The 25,231-nt window shown below is 39.2% G+C and overlaps 1 protein-coding gene across 1 annotated transcript; it reads right to left on the minus strand.

Moving 5' to 3' along the window:
* Nucleotides 1-1,654: 1,654 nt before the first annotated feature.
* Nucleotides 1,655-2,991, minus strand: LOC113092536 (NXPE family member 3-like). Its single transcript, XM_026258143.1, has 2 exons — nt 2,523-2,991; nt 1,655-1,981 (listed from the first exon to the last, which is right to left on the minus strand). Exons 1-2 carry the CDS (start codon nt 2,853-2,855, stop codon nt 1,784-1,786), a joined length of 531 nt encoding a protein of 176 aa, XP_026113928.1. The 5' UTR covers nt 2,856-2,991; the 3' UTR covers nt 1,655-1,783.
* Nucleotides 2,992-25,231: the final 22,240 nt, after the last annotated feature.

Consider the following 25,231-nt stretch of genomic DNA (forward strand, 5'->3'; position numbering starts at 1 on the left):
AATGCATATTTAAAAACGGGATATTTTAAACATTCAGTGAACATTCATAAATAATGTTTTTGTAACATATATTAGTGTTGGCTATATCATATATATCTATATATAAGTATATCTTGTTCATATAACAGCAGTAGCATTAGCAGCAAGCAGCTTTCCTGTTTGCTATATGCATTATATATATATATATATATATATATATATATATATATATATATATATATATATATATATATATATATATATAAATAAAGTTTTTTTATTGCTTGTGTTTTCAGGGCAGAAAATAAATCTATTTTATCTAACATAAAAAAAAAATATTTTCTTTTAAATTTTAGTCAAAACTGTAAAATTACCAACAGTATCTGTAAATTAACAAATTGGCTGTTATTTTAAGTATTGTGACATTAACAAGACATTACAGTAATTGTAGTTTTTTTTATAGAGAAATAAAACGGTATTTTATACAGTGTTTCAGCTTTTTTCTAATATAATGAAATAATCTGTAATTAGACAGCCAAAAAAAAAAAAAGATACAATGGTAAATACAAAAACTTTAACATTAGTTAAAGTCTTTTAAATGTGAAACATAACAGCATTAAACACCAACAGATATTTCCCCTTTCCAAATGAAAACAAATAAATCCCTTTATTGTACTTTATTTCCTTATCCAGTCCTATGCAAAGCATGCTGAAAACCAGGACTACCTGCCAAAAAAAAAAAAAAAAAAAAAAAATTATATATATATATATATATATATATATATATATATATATATAAATGGCCAAATGACTTGCGGTAGCGGCTGCCATAAAAAAAACAAAAAAAACAAACAAAAAAAAAACCTTAAAATTAAAGTAAAATATCTTAATAAAAAATAAAAAAAAAGTTTTTTACAGGTATTTACCAAATTATGACCAACACCAACACCTTTTTAAAAATCGTAATAAATAAATAAATGAATAAAAATGGTCAAATGGCTGGCAGCAGTGGCAAAAAAAAAATTAATTAATTAAAACATTTAAGTATAAAATTTAAGTATATCCTAATCTGGATAAACTGCAGAGGTGGGTAGTCCAGTGGAGACACGTTTAACTGTATATGCATAATTTTTGTATTGTATAGGCATTTCGTCCACATGGATGGAGCCTTTTGGGAGACTGAAACTGTTTTTTTTTTTTTTTTACCGGTTTCAAGAGTGGATAAATCTGAAACCACCACGATTACATTTCATGTGGACAAAGAATCTGTATATTTTCTGAAACGACGACGTCATCAGCCCACGTCCTGCTGCTAGTCACGCGTAACAGTAACAAAATCTTGTACAAACACTGAACGATTGTGTTTTTATTAACTAACATTAACACAAATTAATAAATGTATTGTTGCATGGCATGTATACTACATCTTTTTGTGTCAGTTTTGTGGTTTTCCTGTTTATTTTTTACTTTAAATTAGATTTTTAGAATTACATTTATCCTAAAATTATTCAAGTTTTTTTGCACTTTATTTAATGAAATGATATTTTACATTAATTTTAGTTTTTTTGTTTGGCAGCCGTATCTGACAGTAATCGACCATTTTTTTTTTGTTTTTTTTTTTTGTTTTTTTTAAATCTACATTGAACAGTAATAGGTTTATATGTACACTCTACAAACAAATCTGATAACCAAGAGATCTTTTCATCAGGTCAGTATTAGAGGAAATCCGGTTAAGTAACAACTTGATTAGTCTTCCCCCGACCAGGTAGGTTTCCAAATAGAACCAAATCAACTTGAACAGGCCTCAGGCAGGACAGATATATGACAACAACATGTCAACTTCATTGCCAATGACGACGGGTCCTGGGTGAATGTTTTCACGTAGATAGTGACAGGAAGTCATCTGCCAGACATCTATGAAGATGACTCCATCAATGTCTCTGAACATCTCCTGCATCACAGTGTTCAACTGCAACATGTGCCAATCACTTTGATAAATATTCTGGAAAAACACAGAACAGAATCAGAAACACTTTTTTGCCAAGTGTGCTTGCACAAACAATAATATACATTTCCTTACATGGAAAGAAAACAATACATTAGTAGAGATAAAAGAATTGTTTGCCCCAAAAAATCATCTATTTTCATCCAAACCTTAAAATTATATCAGTTCAAGCATGGTAACATCTCTGGGAGTTAAGTTAAGTTTCTCTTTTTTTCTCTCCCATAGAAGAAATTTGTTCTAGGCAACTGGGAGAGCAGATAAAACATACATTTTACAAATGACAAAAATAAATACATGAATAAAAAAATGGGAATTGTGAGTACCATGATTCACCGCTTGAGCCTGAACAAAGCACACATCTTTAAGCCTTAGTGTTTCTAGACTTTCAGTGTTGGGGTAACACATTACAAGTAACCTGAGTTATACTAGTCAAGTAACTATAGTTTACTATAATAAAGTAGTGTATTACTTTCAGATTTACAACAATTCATTTCAAAGAGTTTAACACCCATTAGGATTGGAAAGTGAGCAAGTGTACCTTTAGTCCAGCAGTGTTTCCAGACTTGATGATGACGGTTGTCTCTGGAGCACGACTCAGCAGTGCAACAACAGACTGGCGGATTTTGGCCACTTCATATATGTAAAATGTTATTGGGTGAAAAACCAGGTGAGCACAGTATGTGAAGACAATGACTGCATGAGCCCCACCGGCTATTTCATCAATATCATTGCTGATGTAATGTAGGTCAATGATAGGCATTATTTTACCAAATCGCAAAGGAACACCATGTACCCTCCAGTGAACAATGATATTATTTTTCAGCTCCACAGCCATTAGTGGGCCACCCCCAGGATGAGTGTGGAGGTCCATTCTTTTTATGCCTAATCAAGATATGTGAAATAAATATTATAACCATAGCTTGAACTTTTGAACGATAAGTGTGTAAGTAAATGATGACCAAATTTTTATTTTTGGTCAAACTGTCCCTGCACTGATTTATATAGAGTTCTTAATGCACAGTAAATGAATACTGCTCGAGGCATATATGGTCCCACTATAAAAGAGTGTTAAAGCAACAGTGAAGCGGTGTTAAAGTTAATGAGATAATTAAGTGATTAATTAAGTGACGATTGAGTATTTATGAACAGCTGCCATTCATATTAATTCAGATTAATTGCCCATATCCTTTGCAGGCCTCTGTAAATCATTTTCTTGTTTTATTCATATTATATATTATATATATATATATATATATATATATATATATATATATATATATATATATATATATATATATATATATATATATATATTACATTCATGCTAGCAAGTCTTAAATTGAACATTGAAAATGTAGTCATACTTGCCTGGCACTTTTATTTCTAAGAACTCGAACCACTGCCTTGTGGTGGAGTCTCCCATCAAATAGACAATCTTGTTTTTAAGACAGTTTGCCATTTGTGCAGGACTGAACTGTCGAGTGTTGCATACAAAAGACTTCCAGACATCTTTCAAATAAAACCCAGCAGGAACCGGTGTCTTCATGCCAGACCTGCATTTCTCCATTGTGCCTAAAACAAAGAAACATGCATATTAAAGGTTTTGTAGCTATGTGAATTATTTTGAAACTAAATTGAATTTCAGATGATATCCATCCTCTGCTATGTTGTCTGTTTATGTATTGACCATTTCTCTTTTGGAAGAAAAGCAAAGAAGTCCATAGACAAATGCAATATGTGACATGCTGTATATACTGCATATATACTGCAAATAAAGTACATAATTGTACCTTTAGGGTAATATAGCTTGTCACTTGGGCTGTTGCCTCAAGGCATAGGGTATAAATTTGTCACTTGCCTCAAGGCATAGGGTATAAATTTGTACCCTTGTGATTTGTACCTTAAGAGACCAGTTTTGTACCTGTGTGTGTATATATATATATATATATATATATATATATATATATATATATATATATATATATATATATATATATATATATATTAAAAGCAATGTCTAACTCAGGGCTGCACGATTAATTGTGTGCGATTGTCATGCGTGTTTCGTCAGTAAAGATGGTTCTGTGATTAGTAGTAAATGTCCATCAGCTGCTTTCAAATGGAGCCGCACTTAATATACAGAGACGTAGTTCGCTGACAAGCTACGCAATATTGCGTTCATAACATCATGCGATTCACCTGCGATTATGAACGCGATATTGCGTAGCTTGTCAGCGAACTACGGCTCTGCGTAGTAACCCACCTAGAATTTTTTTATGTTCTAAGAATGTTTTCAGTGTTAAGTTTTATTTTAGTTCCCAGAATGTTCTGCTAAAAGGTAGGATAACAATCTCTAAAAGCATTCTAAAAATGTCTATTGATAATATTGTTACAACATTATTCTCTAACATTCTAATAAAGCTTCCCATCACACTAGATGTCGACTGACATTGCTCATAAGTCAGATGTTGTTTGAAAGTGAAAAACCAACCTCTGATTGTTGTCAAACTCTAGCGTAAATGCTCCAAAAACAGTATTACCAACTTCACTTATTATAAACAAGATTTAAGTCATAAATGTAAAAAGGGTTTTATCGAGATTAACAGAGGTGTTGGATGGTTTATTGAAAATAATAGTTTAGTTTGAAGTCACCCTGATGGTAATCAGTACTTAGGCAGTTATGAGTCTTTTCAGTGTTACTGGTTTTTTAACTGCTATAACTATATTTGTTAGAACAAAAACAGTAAGAGAAAGATATCAACAGGTAGTGTTGGTTACTTGATGATATATTATTTTTTTAATTACATTGTTCTTGAGTCACTTTGAACCTCAGAATGCTTAGACACACAGAGACTTCAAGAATTATTGTATGAATCTCAACAATGGTGACATGCTTCATGCCGCAATACATTCTGGGTGCCATGGATGAGTTTTGCATGATGTACACTGAATATATTGCAGCATGAAGCATGTCACTGTTGTTGAGAGTCATACACTGAATCTTGGTGTTTGTGTCAACAAGGAAAGTATTTTTTTTCCAATTCATGAAATTATCTGCTAATAATTCAGATGGGTGTCAGGCTGTTGACCGATTGAGGCACTTTAATAAATAATATTCAACTAACACTACACATTAGCTTGGTAAAAAACAAGTAATCAGACCACATATGTGATGACACACTAATCATCAGCAAGCAATCAACACCATCAAACCGCAAGTTCTCTCGCTGTTATTGCCACAATAAAGATTAGAGCAGTTAAAGAACAACACTGCCAAGTCAAGTGTCAAATTGCACAACTAAAACCAACACTTAACACCATTATGGTGACATCAAACCAAATTTACTTTTAAACGGACATCAACATCCACATCCACATCTAAACAGCTGCTTAAATCTTAATTAGAATGTTAGGGGATAATGTTCTAATAATGAATTAATGAAATAATGAAATTTTTGAATGATTTTAGGGAATGTTATCCTATCTTTTGAGTGAACATTCTGGGAACGAAAATAAAACTACCCGCTAAAAACATTGTTAGAACAATCCATGGGAATGTTCTTAGAACATTTTTAGAACAGAGAAAATTATAGCTGGAAAGTGCCAGCTTCATTTGAAACCAGGTGATGGACATTTACTGCTAATCACAGAACCAGTTTTACTAACAAGACACGCATGACAATCGCATGCGATTTATCAATAACAGCAGGTGTTCATCAGTAATGTACAATCATTTAATTAGTCACTTAATTATCTCATTAACTTTAACTCTTTGATGACTTGGGACTTGGCTCGAGACTCATTTGTGACTTGGAAGGAGAGAAGTATGAAGCTGCAGGCTAGGAGTCTGCTGGATCTACAGTCCCGCACCCAGAGTTCCGCATTCTCAGACCCCTTGCAATCCGTTCTCATGGCAATTCATACATATTTTAGGAGGTGGCTAATTCGTATGAATTCGTATGACCACATGCATATTTTACGAGTTGCACAATTTGTATGAATATGTACGAATGACCTAGACCTAACATTGCCCCTAAGCCTAACAAGTCAAGTCAAGTCACCTTTATTTATATAGCGCTTTAAACAAAATACATTGATTCAAAGCAACTGAACAACATTCATTAGGAAAACAGTGTGTCAATAATGCAAAACAGTCCCGCACCCAGAGTTCCGCATTCTCAGACCCCTTGCAATCCGTTCTCATGGCAATTCATACATATTTTAGGAGGTGGCTAATTCGTATGAATTCGTATGACCACATGCATATTTTACGAGTTGCACAATTTGTATGAATATGTACGAATGACCTAGACCTAACATTGCCCCTAAGCCTAACAAGTCAAGTCAAGTCACCTTTATTTATATAGCGCTTTAAACAAAATACATTGATTCAAAGCAACTGAACAACATTCATTAGGAAAACAGTGTGTCAATAATGCAAAATGATAGTTAAAGGCAGTTCATCATTGAATTCAGTGATGTCATCTGTTTATTGTTTGTTTGTTTAATGGTTTATTTAAAAGGGGACAATGCAATTTCATAAAACACATGAACAAACATGGTTAAAAAAGCCAGAATTAGCCAAAAGGCTATTTTTCATCTGTAGTCCCCTGGCCAAGATGTAAAAAAAGCATTAAAATACGAACAAAAATATACATTTACAAGTCTAAGGCAAATTGACTACAATATAAATGACACTGTAAAATAACTTAAGGTACATTGTACCTGTTACAATAATCAGACACACAAAAAACACATTTTCAAAAATGGCTATAGTGTATCTAATATATAATACAGCTCAATAGGCTCATCTTTTAATGTTGGCAGACATAATTGTTAATGAGCCAAATTTTCAATTTTTTTGTAAAGGCCTTGTAAGTGTTGAGCTGTCTAACCTCCTCAGGTATAGAATTCCATTCAGTAGCGCTCCTCACTGACCAGGCCGAGCGACTGAAAATGCTCCTGCGCAGAGGGATGACACAGTCCCCTCTGGCAGAGCCTCGAGTAACGCGCTCAGAACTGTTTCTTTGGCTGATGAACTCAGCCAGAGGAGCTGGTGCCAAATCATGTGTCACTTTGTATATGAGATTCAAATTTAAAAACTTATGAATACTGTTCCAGTTTAAAAGGCTGTATTTTTTTAAAATTGCACAGTGATGATAGTGCCTTGGTTTTTTGTCCATGATTTTAATGGCTTGTTTGTATAATGTTTCCAAAGGTCTTTTTGCGCTCTGATTGGCTTGAGACCAACTTGTAAAACAGTAGTTGAGATGACTGAAAATCATGGAATGTAGAAAAATTTGTGCAGCTTCGGTTGACATGTCATTTCGAATTGAGCGGAAATTTGCAAGATTAAACTTGATTATTTTACATAATTTTTCAATATGGGCTTTAAAGGAGAGTTGTGAATCTATTACTAAGCCAAGATATTTATATTGATTTATGATTCGTAATTTTTCTCCACCAACTATTATGTCAGGATTAAATGAAGCTGTATTGGTTTTACTGAGAAACATACCAACAGTTTTCGAAATATTTAGCTGCAGGCAGTTCTCCTGCAGCCAGGATGTAACACGAGTCATTGCTTTATTAAGTTTATCTGCAACAATGTCTTTAGAGCGACCATGAACAAATAAAACAGTGTCATCCGCATACATTAAACATCTCTGTTCAGTTAAATAGTGTCTGTGCATTTATTTGCAATCAAGTCAACGATATTGCTGTAGATGAAGTGACCCCAACTAAGCAAGCCAGAGGCAACAGCGGCAAGGAACCGAAACTCCATCGGTGACAGAATGGAGAAAAAAACATTGGGAGAAACCAGGCTCAGTTGGGGTGCCAGTTCTCTTCTGACCAGACGAAACCAGCAGTTTAATTCCAGGCTGCAGCAAAGTCAGATTGTCTAGAAGAATTATCTGTTTCCTGTGGTCTTGTCCTGGTGGTCCTTCGAGACAAGGTCTTTACAGGGGATCTGTATCTGGGGCTCTAGTTGTCCTGGTCTCCGCTGTATTTCAGGGCAGTAGAGGTGCTTTCTAGGTGCTGATCCACCATCTGGTCTGGATACGTACTGGGACAGGGTGACTGCAGTGACCCTCTGATCTGGATACAGACTGGATCTGGTGGCTACGGTGACCTCGGAATAAGAGAGAAACAGACAAATATTAGCGTAGATGCCATTCTTCTAATGATGTAGCAAGTACATAGGGTGTTATGGGAAGTGTTTCCGGTTCCGGTTTGCCTAATTAATGCAGCCTAAAAATCCTTTAATGGATTTGGATATTAAAAGCATATTAGTATGTTATGTGTAAGCCAGGTTAAAGAGATGGGTCTTTAATCTAGATTTAAACTGCAAGAGTGTGTCTGCCTCCTGAACAATGTTAGGTAGGTTATTCCAGAGCTTAGGCGCCAAATAGGAAAAAGATATGCTACCCCCAGTTGATTTTGATATTCTAGGTATTATCAAATTGCCTGAGTTTTGAGAATGTAGCGGACGTAGAGGATTATAATGTAAAAGGAGCTCATTCAAATACTGAGGAGCTAAACCATTCAGGGCTTTATAAGTAATAAGCAATATTTTTAAATATATACGTTGTTTGATAAGGAGCCGGTGCAGTGTTGACAGAACCGGGCTAATATGGTCATACTTCCTGGTTCTAGTAAGAACTCTTGCTGCTGCATTTTGGACTAGCTGTAGTTTGTTTACTAAGCGTGCAGAACAACCACCCAATAAAGCATTACAATAATCTAACCTTGAGGTCATAAATGCATGGATTACCATTTCTGCATTTGACATTGAGAGCATAGGCCGTAATTTAGATATATTTTCGAAATGGAAAAATGCAGTTTTACAAATGCTAGAAACCTTGCTTTCTAAGGAAAAATTGCAATCAAATAGCACACCTAGGTTCCGAACTGATGACAAAGAATTGACAGAGCAGCCATCAAGTCTTAGACAGTGTTCTAGGTTATTATGAGTTTTTAGGTCCTATAATTAACACCTCTCTTTTTTCAGAATTTAGCAGTAAGAAATTACTCGTCATCCAGTTTTTTTATATCGATTATGCATTCCATTAGTTTTTCAAATTGGTGTGTTTCACTAGGCTGCGAAGAAATATAGAGCTGAGTATCATCAGCATAACAGTGAAAGCTAACAACCATGTTTCCTGATGATATCTCCCAAGAGTAACATATAAAGCGTGAAGAGTAGCGGTGCTAGTACTGAGCCTTGAGGTACTCCATACTGCACTTGTGATCGATATGATACATCTTCATTCACTGCTACGAACTGATGGTGGTCATATAAGTACAATTTAACTCATGCTAATGCACTTCCATTAATGCCAACAAAGTGTTCAAGTCTATGAAAAGAATGTTGTGATCAATTGTGTCAAATGCAGCACTAAAATCCAATAAAACTAATAGAGAGATACGCCCACGATCAGATGATAAAATCAGATAATTTGTAACTCTAAGGCGAGCAGTATCAGTACTATGATATGGTCTAAATCCTGACTGGAAATCCTCACATATACCATTTTTCTCTAAGAAGGAATATAATTGTGAGGATACCACCTTTTCTAGTATCTTGGACAGAAAAGGGAGATTCGAGATTGGTCTATAATTAACTAGTTCTTTGGGGTCAAGTTTTGGTTTTTTGATGAGAGACTTAATAACAGCCAGTTTGAAGGTTTTGGGTACATATAATTATTATAAGTATTATAAGTAAATAATCGCTGGTGCCGATACAGGATGGCTGCCTCCGTGATGTGCTCTGCAGTTGTTTTTGTTAGTTTGTCTTGTCTTTAGTTATATTCCTGCAATCAGTTTCACCAGGGACGAATTGCTGGACATTCGGCAACACACATCTCCCGATATATCACCAGTTTTCGACTATTCTGATGTTTTGCTAAACATTCTTATCACATGCTTCAAGAGGACGCGCAGACGGGGAAAAAGAGTTGGCGCGCTCGTGAGAGTCAGAAAACGCAGATTTCAAACGACGTTGCCTACACTGTTAAAAATGTATTGTATTTTTACAGGAAACTCCTGGCAACTAATTGCCGTGAATTTACAGTACACAACATACAAGAAATATACTGTTGTTTTAATACAATAAAATTCTGTTTATACAGCTGTGTTGCTGTGATTACAATAGCATTAATACAATAAAATGTTGTATTTTGTATTGTTGTCGTACAATCCTCAACAGTGGTGACAATCCCGAAAAAAAAATTGCTGCAATGCATGCTGGGAGCCATGAACATGTTTTGTATGCTGGCATGAAACATGTCACCATTGTTGTGTTTAATACGCCAAATGTTGATGTCTGTGAGTGTATTAGTGATGGGATTTATGGCTTTTTGAGGGGATCCGGATCTACAAACACTTCCACACAAGAACATTTTGATAGAAAACAAAAAAATATTTAAAGTAGATAAAATTAGAATAAATAAAATGGAAATGTCTACATACTATTACTACTGTAAACTTTGCAAATAGGACATCAGCCCCTTCAAGTCAATGAACAATAAGTGGGCTGCAATGAATGTCTGTGCAAAACAGCTTTTAGTGAAACATTTCTATACAAGAACAGTATCACAAAAGAACATTTTAATGTTTTTAAAAGAACAAGTTTTAAATGAACACAAAATGCAATGTAAATAAATACATAGCAGTTCCTTACTTTATGGCTTTTTCTGCCTCTCTTTTTTTGTCCTTGGGCAAATTTAATATCATCACGCTGGGTGCGCCCCTCCCCCTATAACTGTTCTGTCTCACGGAGGAGCTTATTTGAGTGCATCTGTGTGAAACACGCATAGGGAAAATGAATGACAGAAAGAACGGCTCCCCTCCAGCGCGACTCGGCTCCCATCGTTCATGTTTATGAGCCGTTCAAAAGAATCGGTTCGTTCGCGAACGTCACAACTCTAGAGTGTATTAATAATCTAAAACATGTTTTTTAACAAAAAGTTAGCAAAAAAAATATTTATTCACTCTTAAACATCAGATGATTTATTTTTATATCAGTTGGGTCTTTTAAACCATTTTAGTGCAGTCAGTTGGTTGTTATTAAAAAAGACTTGTTGATCCGCTTTATATATGCAGACACATTTTCTGAAAACAACTACAACAGCAGAAAAAAGTATTGCAGCAAAAGTTGAGGATCTAGAGCACAACTGAAGCAGACCCTGATCTCTATGATGATGATCTCAAAATAAAATTTTAATTAAGACATCAACATCTTGACCTCTGTGAATTCTCAATAAGAACTTCTGTAGATGCATGACAGAAATAAAATCATTCGGGTTAGTATTACTACAAGTGAAGCTGGTAATGCTGTTTGTGGAGTTGTTTATTCAGATCTTGAGATTTAATGTATTGTATCTTCAGTTCACCTAAGACTGTGGCTGAAGAAAGTTGTAGTTTGTATTATTATTTCTCTTTCTTTATTGCTTGATCACAGCAGGTGTTTGAATGACTGAGAGAATGTTGCAGGAACATGTTACTAACCTTAAAATAACATTATACTAATATGGAAACTGGACCTTTTTATGTTCTTGGAATGTTACAAATCAACGTTCCTAGAATGTTGAATTTTTAAATCAAAATTAAGTTGAAAGAATGTTTGAGAAACATCATACCTAAAAAATTTATTTTAACGTTAAGAAAACTGGACTTTTTATGTTAGAAAGAATAAGAAAGTACCAGTTTTAATGCTATCCCACAATGCTTTGTGGTGTCTGTAAAATAATGCTTCTACAGTGTAGTTACAATAACATTACAGGACTGTCCATCAATTTCCCATCATGCATTTGCATTTACAATAAAAACCATGAATACAGTGTATTGTTGTAAAATATATTGTAAAATTACATCAATTGCTAACAGTGTAGCATTCATCTGGCAAATCTCCGCTCTCTACCCTACAAAACGGACAAATAAGGTTTTCTTAAACTCTGCTGCTCAGTTTCATTTGTTCATTCTGGTGAGTGTTTACACCCATCCGCAAGTGCACGTGAGCTCAGCTTTACAGAAACTCGTTGAGCAGATCACAGAGACAGAACAACAACACCCGGACTCCATTCTAATCATTCTTGGGGACTTTAATAAATCCAATCTCTCCCGTGAACTGCCCGAAATACAGACAGCACATCACATGTCCCACAAGAGACAGTAATATATTGGATCACTGTTACACAACAATAAAGGATGCATATCACTCTGTTCCACGAGCAGCTTTGGGACGTTCTGATCACCTTCTGGTTCATTTTATACCGACCTACAGGCAGAAACTAAAATCAGCTAAACCTGTATTAAGGACTGTAAAAAGATGGACTAATTAAGCAGAGCAGGATTTACAAGCTTGTTTTGACCTCACTGATTGGAGTGTATTTGAAGCTGCTGCCACCGATCTGGATGAACTCACAGAGACTGTAACATCATATATCAGTTTCTGTGAGGATATATGCATTCCTACCAGGACTCAACTAAATTACAACAATGACAAACCGTGGTTCACAGCAAAACTCAGACAGCTCCGTCGGGCCAAAGAAGATGCTTACGTGAAGGGGGAAAATGTCCTGTATAAACAGGCTAAATACACACTGGAAAAGGAGATCAAAGTGGCAAAGAGGAATTATTCTGAAAAAATAAGGACTCAGTTCACTTCGAACGACTCCACATCAGTGTGTAAAAATCTAAAGAAGATCACCAATTACAAGACACCACCCCCAGCACTGTGGAGAATCAACGACTGGCAGACGATCTGAATGAGTTTTACTGCAGGTTTGAAAGAACACCCATCACCTGCCCTGAATGCCTCCCCACACAACCATTCACACCATTCACAACTCCTGCAATCCATCCTGATCACCTCTCCAATCAACCGCTCTCACCATTCACAACTCCTGCAACCAACCCGCTCTTCTCCCTGTACACTAACGATTGCACATCAAAGCACCCTTCTGTCAAGCTCCTGAAGTTTGCAGATGACACCACACTCATCAGCCTCATTCAGGACAGTGACAAGTCTGCTTACATACTGGAGGTTAAAGAGCTGGCTGCCTGGTGCACTCTCAACAACCTGGAGCTTAACATGCTCAAAACAGTGGAGATGATCGTGGACTTCAGGAGAAACCCCCCTGCACTCCCCCCACTCACCATCATGAACAGCACTGTGACTGCAGTGGAGTCATTCAGGTTCCTGGGCACCACCATCTCTCAGGACCTGAAGTGGGACATTCACATTGACTCCATTGTGAAAAAGGCCCAGCAGAGGTTGTACTTCCTTTTGCCAGCTGAGGAAGTTTAACCTGCCACAGGAGCTGCTGAAACAGTTCTACTCCACCATCATTGAATCCATCCTCTGCACTTCAGTAACTGTCTGGTTCAGCTCAGCTTCTAAATCGGACCTCAGAAGGCTACAGAGGGTAGTCCGGACTGCTGAGTGAATCATTGGTACAACCCTACCATCTATTCAAGAACTGTACTTATCCAGAGTGAGCAAAAGGGCTGTAAAAATCACTCTAGACCCCTCACATCCAGCACACTCCCTCTTTGAACTGTTCCCATCTGGTCGAAGCTACAGAGCACTGAGCACCAGAACGACCAGACACAGGACAAGTTTCTTCCCTCAGGCCATCCATATTATGAACAGCTGATAATAACTGTGGAACACACTACACTATTTATATACACATACACTTATTTATCTAACACACATACTTAGCATACACTTAAATTTTTTGCAAATAATATACATGTACATACATAAATATTCATTGTAATATACCTGCCATACATTGTCAATTTGTATATTGTCATTCCATACCCACCTATTTGTATTGTTTTTTGTTTTTTTTTTATTCCTTAATGTGTTTTTTGTTCTGTCGCTGTTATGTTGCACTGCGGAGCTTCTGTCACGAAAACACATTCCTTGTATGTGTTAACATACCTGGCAATAAAGCTCATTCTGATTCTGATTCTGATATCCTAATGACAATGAGAAATTAATAATAGTCAGAAGAGGATATATGACTTCTGGAAGCACCTATTTTAGGAGCATATATGGTATAGGGTCTAACATACATGTCATTGGTTTAGATGATTTAACAAGTTTATGCAATTCTTCCTCTCCTATAGTAGAGAATGAGTGGAACTGTTCCTCAGGGGGTCTATAGTGCACTGTCTGATGCGATACTGTAGCTGACGGCTGAATGGTTTCAATGTTATCTCTTATAGTAGCGATTTTAGAAGTAAAGTAGTTCATAAAGTCATTACTGCTGTGGTGTTGGGAAATGTCAACACTTGTTGAGGCTTTATTTTTCATTAATTTAGCCACTGTATTGAATAAATACCTGGGGTTATGTTTGTTTTCTTCTAAAAGAGAAGAAAAGTAATCGAATCTAGCAGTTTTTAATGCTTTTCTGTAGGATAGGTTACTTTCCTGCCAAGCAATACAAAATACCTCTAGTTTTGTTTTCCTCCAGCTGCGCTCCATTTTTCGGGCTGCTCTCTTTAGGGAGCGAGTATGCTCATTATACCATGGTGTCAAACTGTTTTCCTTAACCTTCCTTAAGCGTAAAGGAGCAACTGTATTTAAAGTGCTAGAAAAGAGAGAGTCCATAGTTTCTGTTACATCATCAAGTTGTTCTGAGGTTTTGGATATGCTAAGGAATTTGGATAAATCAGGAAGATAACTTAAAAAGCAGTCTTTTGTGGTAGAAGTGATGGTTCTTCCATACTTGTAACAAGAAGTAGAATTTACAATTTTGGCTATATGAAGTTTGCACAACTAAATAATGATCTGAGATAGCATCACTTGGCTGCATAATTTCAACACTATCAACATCAATTCCATGTGACAGTTGTAACAGATATGCAGGTCAGCGATTCATGGGTTAAATTCTGTTTTACAAATAAACCCTGGCCTGGCCTGGCGCCAGCCTGGCTGGACTTAAATTATTTTACGATACCCATGCGAGCCTCAAAGGGGACATGAAAACCCCCACATTCCTGAACACACACACACAAGCACACACACACACACACACAAACAAACCTTCCTTAAGGTTCTGTATCTTCATAATTTTATTAATATGTATTTTGAATGTTTGTGTATTGCATAAAAATGGTTAATCCTGTGTAAATGGTTAAAGTGCTGACTTATAAGTGGAAATGTCTGAATTCAGTCTAACTCTTTCTCAAGAGAGCCATGTTTTCTGCAACCCCCTCTCCTGACCAGGTCGTAAAGCTTTATGACCCCACGGGGCAACAGGAATTCTAACCCTTACAAAAGAATGGTAAAATATTACCTCAGACGTAGTCTAAAAGTACATAGTATTGTTTTTGTTAGTGCTTTGAGATGTTTCCCATATAAATTGGGACTATTTGCAGTGTTATCATGTGTTAATCAAATCTTTAAATATGTGTAATTCTGCATTTAAATGTAACTTCATGTTTTGATCATTAATACATATTTTTAGTATCGTTGTGATCGTCATGTTCTGACAAACCCATTTATCTAGAGCAAAGTAATGAAAAATGTATGTAATCTGAATTACAAACTTGCTAGAATAATCCCTTTACGAAATCTCAAGTCCTAAATCATCCAGGGGGGTTGGTTCACGAGACAAAGGAACTTTCCCTCCACTTTAGATCTCGGATGTTCATTGGCTGTTTACGCAAAAAGGGGCGGGAACCATCTCAATCTATAAGGGTCGACCGAACAAGGCCCGCCTAGTGTTTTTAGTTTTTCTCGTTCTTCCGACCTGTGCGTTCTCGGACACGTCGCTCCGCGCGGCCTCAGGCCGCGCTTGGTTCTCCTCCCTCCCCCTCAGCACACGGACTGAGGAGAGGAAAGCCATTTTCATGGCTCATTTGGAAACTTTCATTTTCGTTGTTTTGTTTTCTTTTCTTTACTAAGTTTATTCAACTATTCGCCTCTCCACACAAGGAAGACGAATTCTGGAACATTGTTTGTTGAACTTTTCAAACACCGCGCGAAGATGTACGAACATCTCTTTGCAACAAAGGACCACGTGACTCCACGCTCACGCCAAGATCCAGCGCAGCTTGCGCGTCACACGGCCTCCCGCCCACGCGCGCAGTTTTCAAAGGACCACGTGACAACACACGTGCGTCGCCGGTACCACGCTCACCCACTGGGCCATGCAAGTATCGTTTTCTATGGAGATTTAAATGCTGCTTTAAAGTGTTGCTATTATTTGATTCGTTGTTGGTTTCACTAAGGTTTACTGACTGATTTTCATACCTGAGCTCATTCTGTGATCTCTCTCGCTTTCTCCATCTCTCTCTCTCTCTCTCTCTCTCTCTCTCTCTCTCTCTCTCTATTTGGATTCTGTTATGTCTTGTAAGTTTATTGTCTATTTTCGTACGCATATTTGATTTGTAGTTTGATGTATTATTAGTTTAATTATTAAAACCCATATTTAAATGATTGGCTTGGACTCCACCCCACTCACATTACGAGTCACTGAAATGTTTTGGTCTTTAGCTACAAGCTTTAAATTTAGAAACTAAATTTATCATAATGATAGGATAATGTTTTCATGGCCAGAGAATATTTTTCCTTGAATTATAAAAAGTGATAACGTTATTGGAAATTGAAATTCAATCTGGTTTGCTGGACAAACCATATGTTTGATTTGCAGTGATTTACAGTAAGAGATATCACAATAATTGATATGAAGAATAGAATATTGACATATTAATGAGTAAGTTACAGTGCCCTGTGATTAGTTATTGGTATAGACAATTGAGCTATTTTTCATGATCAATAAATTTAAATGTAACTGTCACCTGAGAGCTATATTAATCATATTCCTGATTAATTATTCAAATTCCCTATATATCATTTGAGTTAATTACTACGTAAAACTCATTGTTGTTACATTTAATGGTGGAGGAACGCGGCTATTTCAAACTTCGTTTTGTGAGCAATCAATCTGTGTATATGGTTTTTAATAATTTCTGCACGTGCGCTATGAAATTATGTAACGTTACTTGTGAGATAAGTCGCAAGACGCGAACTCACTCCTAACTGACTGAGGCAAAAAGCTGGTCAGTAAGCACCTAGGTATTTATAGAAACTTAACAGTATAGTCACTGTTATTTTTAATGAAAGTAAACTGCAGTATAATATTAAAAGTATCCTGTTAAGAAAGACCAAAATCTTTTTACAGTGAGAACATTTTAATATGAATAATTAAAAGATGAAGAAATCTTTTATTAGTTGCAACATGTAAATCTGAACATGAGCGATGTCCCTCTGATTCAGTTAAAAGGCCTTGCTTATTAAATATCGTTATAGAATTTGTGGTGAACCACAGTGATATTCAAAAAAATAAACGATAAAAACTCCTGGTCTAAAATTGGTTTAGCTACCCGATTTTTAAACCTAAAACATTTAAATCATAAGTGCTATTTTGATAAATGTCTATTGGAGTCAACAGATGGAAAATTCCTGTTTTGTTACATTTGTGTTTTGGAAGTGAACGGATCCTTCCTTCACCCTATGTTTAATATAGCACCACAGAATCAAAACTTTCTGTTTGTTACTTGTGATTTTTGATGCAGAAAATCAGCCTGACAAACGATCAGATAATTTCTAAGTCATATTGAAATTGTAATTTCGCTATCTAAACACCAGAGGGAAGTTTAGAAGTTTCAAGTTACGCCCTGCTTTCTGATTCCAGCTTGCATGAGTGCAAGTCCGCCATCCCGTGGCCGTTTCAGATAATGCGCTCTAATTGCTAATCTTTTTCCCTTGGGATGTATTGAATTAGCTGTTTAAATTCTCAATAATTATTTGCATTTACAGCTTTGCTCGTGCGAATATTATTACAGGGAAACAAAATTTTCCCTGCCTTTGACTGTTTACATTTACTTTGAGTTTGGTTCAAACACGATTTGAATTAAAATGTAATTGTTTAATAGTGGAAATCTAGATGTTTCAGGTCAACTACTGATTGACCCACTTAGAAGGTAAGCCATCTAGTGGCAGTCCCCTGTTAAATCGACTAACAGACCTCTGTCTTTTCCATTCTGTTTTGAAGTGCATGTCCACTTTTACCCTTTTTGATTAATCTCACCCTGTTTGATTAATTTCATAATTATTAATGATAACTTACAAGCTATCATGGGTTATTATAGGATATTATTCAGATTTTCCTTTTAATTCTTACATGCTTATTTTAAATTTTGATTTAAACCAGTTTTGAATTTTTAATTTGAATTAAGTTTTCTGCTCAGCAGGTTAAAGACAGAGAAGCAGTACTTTCCCCCCCTTGTGGTGAAAACCAGCTACTCCTTCTCCCTGGTTTCATTCCTGTCTTTTATTTAGATTTTTATTATTTTTCTTCTCTCTTTTGGCTTAGGTTATTTTAATAATTACCATTATTATAATTCCCTTTCTTTGTTTTATCATTATTAGGTAAAGCTGTTACCTTTCCTTTCTACATAGTTACTCAATTGATGTTAAACAAACCAAACCTTAATTAACTTAAAGTTTCCTTTGTTCATCCTTTGTGTATTTGATTGTAGAACTCCCTTGGTGATTGGACAGTCATCTCCGGTTTCCAGTGAGCAAGGGGGCCGACCGGCGTTACCAACACTGGCTGTGAGTGAAACTCGGTCCCTCTTATCTCTGTTCGTTTGCGGCACGCAGTGGAGACATCAGCAATTTGGCACTCCAACGGTGATCAATCAGTCCAGCCGACACACGACGCAATCTCTGGGACCAGTACCTAAACCGGGGGCTAAATCGGGGCCCACTTTCTTTTCGAAGAGAGGGTTCTGGGGAACAGCCCAATTTTGTAGTGCTGTCTGGCGGTTGACATCTTGGTGTTGCCGGTTGTGTTAAAAGTCACAAGCTGTTTGAGAGGGCGCAGCGTCAGAGTAACAGAGGGCCAGGGACACTGCGGTTGAGTGTTTGGGAGCGCCAGGGAGGCTGACCGTGCCGCTGGATTCCACGCAGGTGAACCAAATGTGATAAAACCCATCCACTTATTATAAGCCACAGAATATTAGATATTCCCCCGGATATATTTTAAGTGTTTGACCCTTTTGCTTCTTTAAGCCACACCATATTTCTAGGTTTCCTACCCAGATAGCCCACTCACCTGTTGGCCCTATCTTAAAACCTAGCAGTAGGCTTAGGCCTCCTTATTCTCACTAACACATTGTGTTTCTATTGTTTTTATCTCATTTCAAGTGTTGTTTCACTTTGATTTTTTTTTTCCACCCTCTGTTCTGTTGTGATTTGTTTCTTTCATTTTCACATAGAGACAGTAACCTGTGAGCCACCAACGAAGTGAAATAGTAGAGCGACCACCAGCAGCCGGTGTCATCACACGACCCGCTAGGCTACTGCCTCTCAAATCTCCATTTCAGGTCCTTCGTTGACCCAAGTTAATTGGCTACTTAACTGTCTGACTGTTTGCATCAGTTAGCCCCAAAATTCTCATAAACGGCACAGCCCGTATGAGTATAGCTCGTTAAACGTAGAACAAACTTGCATTGGTCTTTTTGTGTGTGTGCTGTGCTTCTCTCACCGACAGAGAGTCAGGATGTTCCAGGCATCCAGTCCAGCAGTCCATGGGGGCCACCTCTCGACATGCTTGAAAGCAGTGACGACCCCCTTCCTGCCCAAGGATGCCAGTAACCTGCAGCACCCAGAGCAACTAGACACCGAGCTAGATGAACTGACGGCACACGATCCAACCCAAAGCGACTACTACAAAGAACTCACCAGGATCTTCGGAAGCCTAGTTCACATTCTCGTCGCCCAGGCACGGCTCAGTGAACGGAGCAACATCGCGGAGGAGGCCTGGAAGGACCAGGCCCCAACCCAGAGTCATCTTGATCAGCTCCTCCTCGAGACCCAGAACCAGCGCGAGAAAGAGGACGACACAGATCCAGAGCTACAGAAAGGAGTTGAAAGACTTCACAATGCCCTGCAAGATCTTCGCCTCGACACAGATCAAAAAGAACAGCTGGAGAGAGAAGCCAGAAAAGAACTCAACAAAAAACTCCAGCGAGGTGACGCTCTCCTAAAAGGAGCAGAGACTGAACCGAAAGAAAGAGACTATAAAACCTGGGCCTGCAAAACACACTTGCAAGCGGCCCGAGCTAATATCAACGAGCTTACTCTGCAGAGAGATGAGCTCCAAGATGAACTTGACACTGTTCACACAGAACTGAGACAATCTCACAGATTACAGAGTGGCTGCATCGGAGAAACGCACACCACAAAGTTTCTCCCGGCCCGCCACTCCAACCCTTTCAGCCAAGAACCCAGAGCTGAAAAAGGGGGTGTAAGCTCACTTCTAACGAAATCACCAGCCAGCTTACAAGAACACCTGTCAACAACGGAGGGGAGAGAACCCTTCCAGAGAACGCATGTCACTAAACCCTGCACTGCTCACAGAGAACTTCACAAGCTAGCCAGAAGCATCTCTACATTCAATCTAGATCCTGCAGGAGGACATGACGTTCATGCTTCTTTACAAGCCATTGACTTTCATTTGCAAACTGTCGCCAACGTGACAGATGTGAACACATTGTACCTGTTAAAAATCACGTCCAGCCGTGATGTGCAGTGTTTTCTGGATCGTCAACCAGAGACTGTCAAAGCGTGCTACCAGCAACCGCTACAGACTTTGATTCTTGAATTCTCTGATCCAAACTCAGACCATGGGCTCCTTATTGCTATGGACCTCAAACAGGGCCGATTTGAAAACCCACAGACTTTCTGTAGTCCGCTACGAAAAGCCTACGTCGGAGCATGCAACGAACCAGGTATGGAACAGGATGTCAACTTAAAAACTCTGTTCCTCCTAAACCTACATGCCAGTTGGAGTTTTCATCTCAGAGTCCCAGCGTGTCCACGTAACAGGACTACACAAGAGTTACGAAACTTAGCCCACAAAGCTTGCACCGAGCAAAAGACTATTTGTGAAAAGACTGTGAAAAACCCCAAAATCTCTGTCTCTGAACACTGCTTGGAGTTATCCCTAGATGGCGCCCTACAACACCACAGTCACATACATTTTCACAGAGAGTCAATACCGTTCCAAGCCAGCAGAGGGCAACACAATCGTGGTGGTGCTCATCCAACGCACCAGAGCGAGCGATTCCTACCAGCCAGGACACAAAGCCCCAACAGCCGGCAGTGGAACCACTCTCGACACGACACTGGTAAGCTCAACCCTGAGCCCAGGTCAGAAAAACACAGTGCAGCCACGTCTGAGACAGCAGAGATCCTGAGGGTGCTGAAAGAGCTTCTTCACATGAAAACTCACAAGGAAGATGAGCCAAGCACCCAGAACACTGCCTGTCATCTACAGACCACAGAGCTAACCGTCACAGCACAAGGTGACAGCATCACCCAAGCTCCACAGCTGACAGCTGCACACCCTGAACGAGACAGCACAGGTCCTCACACCAGGTACCACAAACACAAGGTACCAGAAAATGCTGTTTTGACTACCTGCCTTCGCAGCGAGCTACACAAGACCGGTCCTCACCACCCACTGATCATCACACCTGCCCTGATGCCAACATTCCTGGGCAGCCTTGTCAAAAAGGGGGTGGACCGAAAAGGAGTCAGCAGGGAAGACCTGATCGACACAGGATTTAACCTGACGGTGATCCCATCTCACCTTTTCAAAAGACTCCAATTTGAAGCTAAGAGACAATATCGAACTCTTACACCTCAAACTTATGAACTGAATGTACAGGCGTACAGACAGAATGACATCCAGTTTGAACAGGTTGTTTCCATTCACCTGACAATCGTTCTGATGAGTCTTATACGTCCAATGTATGTCCCACCAATGAACACTCATACATTTCTCATCGACAAAGACCTGCTAGAACACTTTGACCCTTTTCTGAACTTCAAACAGCTAAAAGACTTTGCTCAAGTGTGAGAACCTTTAATTCCCACAGAGCCAGACGGTCAGGTCACAGAGGTCACGGGAACCCCAGCAGCCAGCCATGAGTACAACACCCTTACGACAAGCTCAAGTTCATGCCTCTGTACCCTAGACAACATACATGGTACGGTGGTACCAACTTACACCAAAGGGGTCGCTGTTCGGCTTAACCTGCAATGTGTTCAAACCTTACACCACACGCTGGGTTTCTTCCAATCCTCACCTGAATGTGTGGAACTCGGACTCACACTTGCAAACAACAAGCATGTCAAACACCAACACCTGTTCCAGCAATGTGATAACATCACAAAAACACACAATGTGATCGTGTACTGGAAGAAGGCAAAAGGACACTCGAAGATACCAAGTCTAGGCAAGGACTTTAAAGATCACACTGACACCCTTGCCAAAACTGGCACACTAAACAACATTCTGTGGTCACTCCCAACCCACCCACCCACATTCAAGGTTGAAGTGATTACGCACAGCATAAGAACTTTGCTAGCTAAACTGCCTACCTCAGAATTGCTTACGCTGGCTCCGTTGTCTACACAGACCAACAAAGCGGACATGCGGGCTTCTGAAACCTCGATAATGACTTTGCTTTACCACCTCTCAGACCCCTCCATCCACCCTGACAACCAGTCTACAGTCCCTGACAACCAAAGCCCCAGACCACTGCATGATACACAAATCATGCTACGTGCACAGAACAATATTGTGGGTTGTGCACCGTCTGACATCACAATGCCAGGGCTTGTAATGCCACGGAGCAAAAGGGGGATAATGCCAATATATTTCCATGACGCAGCATGTGCTGCACCACGCAGCACCAGAGCCACTGACAAAACACTGAAGCAAGCGTCATGCCAGCAGCAAGATGTGGCAAAACATGGGCGAGGGCGAGCTAAACCCAGTCGCCGCCCACTAAGCAAAGAGGCTGCCCTGTCCGACCAAAGACAGCCCTCGTTTGTTTCTTTCTCCCCTTTCTCTCTCTCTCTCCCTATTATCTGTACCAGGATGCTGCTGTGGTTTGCCGTGCCGTACTGTCAGCCAAAGAGAGGACAACTGCCACCGAGAAAACCGCTGAGACTCCTGATCACCGATGACAGGACACACTACCCCAGCACTGTAACGGAACAGCTGTACAGCTGTACAAGGTTCCGATGGAGAGAGGACTCCCTCACTCACACTGAGGCCGATGTCAAACACATGTTCAGCCAACATGAGAAAGTGACTGTTACACAAATGGAGTTAAGTGGACACCACCACCGCTCCAAACAGTTCCCGGGAGTTTTGCTTAGAGCCGCTGCTGCCGCCAGAATGTTTAACATTGTTATGTCCAGTGTTAATGCAGCGAACCAGACCGTAAACTCCTTGAAACCACTGTTTACTGTCTTCCAGAAGAACTTTACCCAGACTCAGCTGTTTACAGCGTTAACAACAGACATGCTGTGGGAGGTTAGCTCCTCCAATGACAGCCTAACCACGAGTAAAACCCCACCATACATGACACCTTTAAGCCTTGTGTCAACTGTGCTGTCTTACGCCATCGCCATGCCAGCTGACCTGCTACAAATACACCTGGCCAACTCTCTGGATAGTGCCATCCTTCGGCACGTCAACCCCAAACAGAGAGAAGTGAATGTGCTCCTGAACCAACCCATCAGCGAGTCAAGCCAAGTCTACAGACCTAAAGACATTGTCAGTGTCAGGTTTTGGAAAAGCAACACCCACATCAAGACGCACATTCCAAATGTGGTGGCCTACCATGACAGCGACACACAACTGTACCTGGCCTCAAACATGCCCATGTGTACTTTGTCCAAAGACATTCATTATCTCTGCCTTAGCAAACCCTTCCTCAGACACAACTCTGAAGGAATCTGCGAGCTGCAACCCTGGGTCAGCGATACGCGCTGCCCTGCCGAAGCCAAGCCTCTTACACAAGTCACAGAAACGCAAGCAGAGATTGTGGGTAACAAATGGCTCGTCAACACTCCTGTGCGCTCAGCTACACTGAGCTACAACCAGCATGACACCGCCACCCGCGCCAACCTGCTTGACCAAGTACTGAAGGATACCACCCAACACATTGACATCACTCCCGTCGACACAGCCCTCCAAGCACAGTCTCGACAGCCCGTTCTGAACCCGTCATCTGCGGTCCGAGCCTGGACTGCTCCCGACACCGCACTGTGCATCTCCACCGTCATTGGTCCCGCCCTTACTCTTGGTGTAACCTTCATCCTATACAGGATACTCAACGAGATGAAAACCTCTACAGCCAAACTCACGACAACTGTGGCTGGAGGTCTCCGATGAAATCCCCGGAAAAGGGGGTGCCAGGTCAAAGACAACACCGAACCTCATCAAGCTGAGTCCTCAGCTTCAGGAACCACCTGCCATCATGACCCACCTGCTACATGACCATCACGATTCACCTGTCATCTGCCCATCCTGATGATTGCCGTCCGATGATGTCCACACAGGGACTTCATCTGACGAAAGGGGGAGATGTAACAGATATGCAGGTCAGCGATTCATGGGTTAAATTCTGTTTTACAAATAAACCCTGGCCTGGCCTGGCGCCAGCCTGGCTGGACTTAAATTATTTTACGATACCCATGCGAGCCTCAAAGGGGACATGAAAACCCCCACATTCCTGAACACACACACACAAGCACACACACACAAACAAACCTTCCTTAAGGTTCTGTATCTTCATAATTTTATTAATATGTATTTTGAATGTTTGTGTATTGCATAAAAATGGTTAATCCTGTGTAAATGGTTAAAGTGCTGACTTATAAGTGGAAATGTCTGAATTCAGTCTAACTCTTTCTCAAGAGAGCCATGTTTTCTGCAACCCCCTCTCCTGACCAGGTCGTAAAGCTTTATGACCCCACGGGGCAACAGGAATTCTAACCCTTACAAAAGAATGGTAAAATATTACCTCAGACGTAGTCTAAAAGTACATAGTATTGTTTTTGTTAGTGCTTTGAGATGTTTCCCATATAAATTGGGACTATTTGCAGTGTTATCATGTGTTAATCAAATCTTTAAATATGTGTAATTCTGCATTTGAATGTAACTTCATGTTTTGATCATTTATACATATGTTTAGTATCGTTGTGATCGTCATGTTCTGACAAACCCATTTATCTAGAGCAAAGTAATGAAAAATGTAATCTGAATTACAAACTTGCTAGAATAATCCCTTTACGAAATCTCAAGTCCTAAATCATCCAGGGGGGTTGGTTCACGAGACAAAGGAACTTTCCCTCCA

This window comes from Carassius auratus, unplaced genomic scaffold, assembly GCF_003368295.1.
Source record: "Carassius auratus strain Wakin unplaced genomic scaffold, ASM336829v1 scaf_tig00214644, whole genome shotgun sequence".
Taxonomy (NCBI): Eukaryota; Metazoa; Chordata; class Actinopteri; order Cypriniformes; family Cyprinidae; genus Carassius; species Carassius auratus.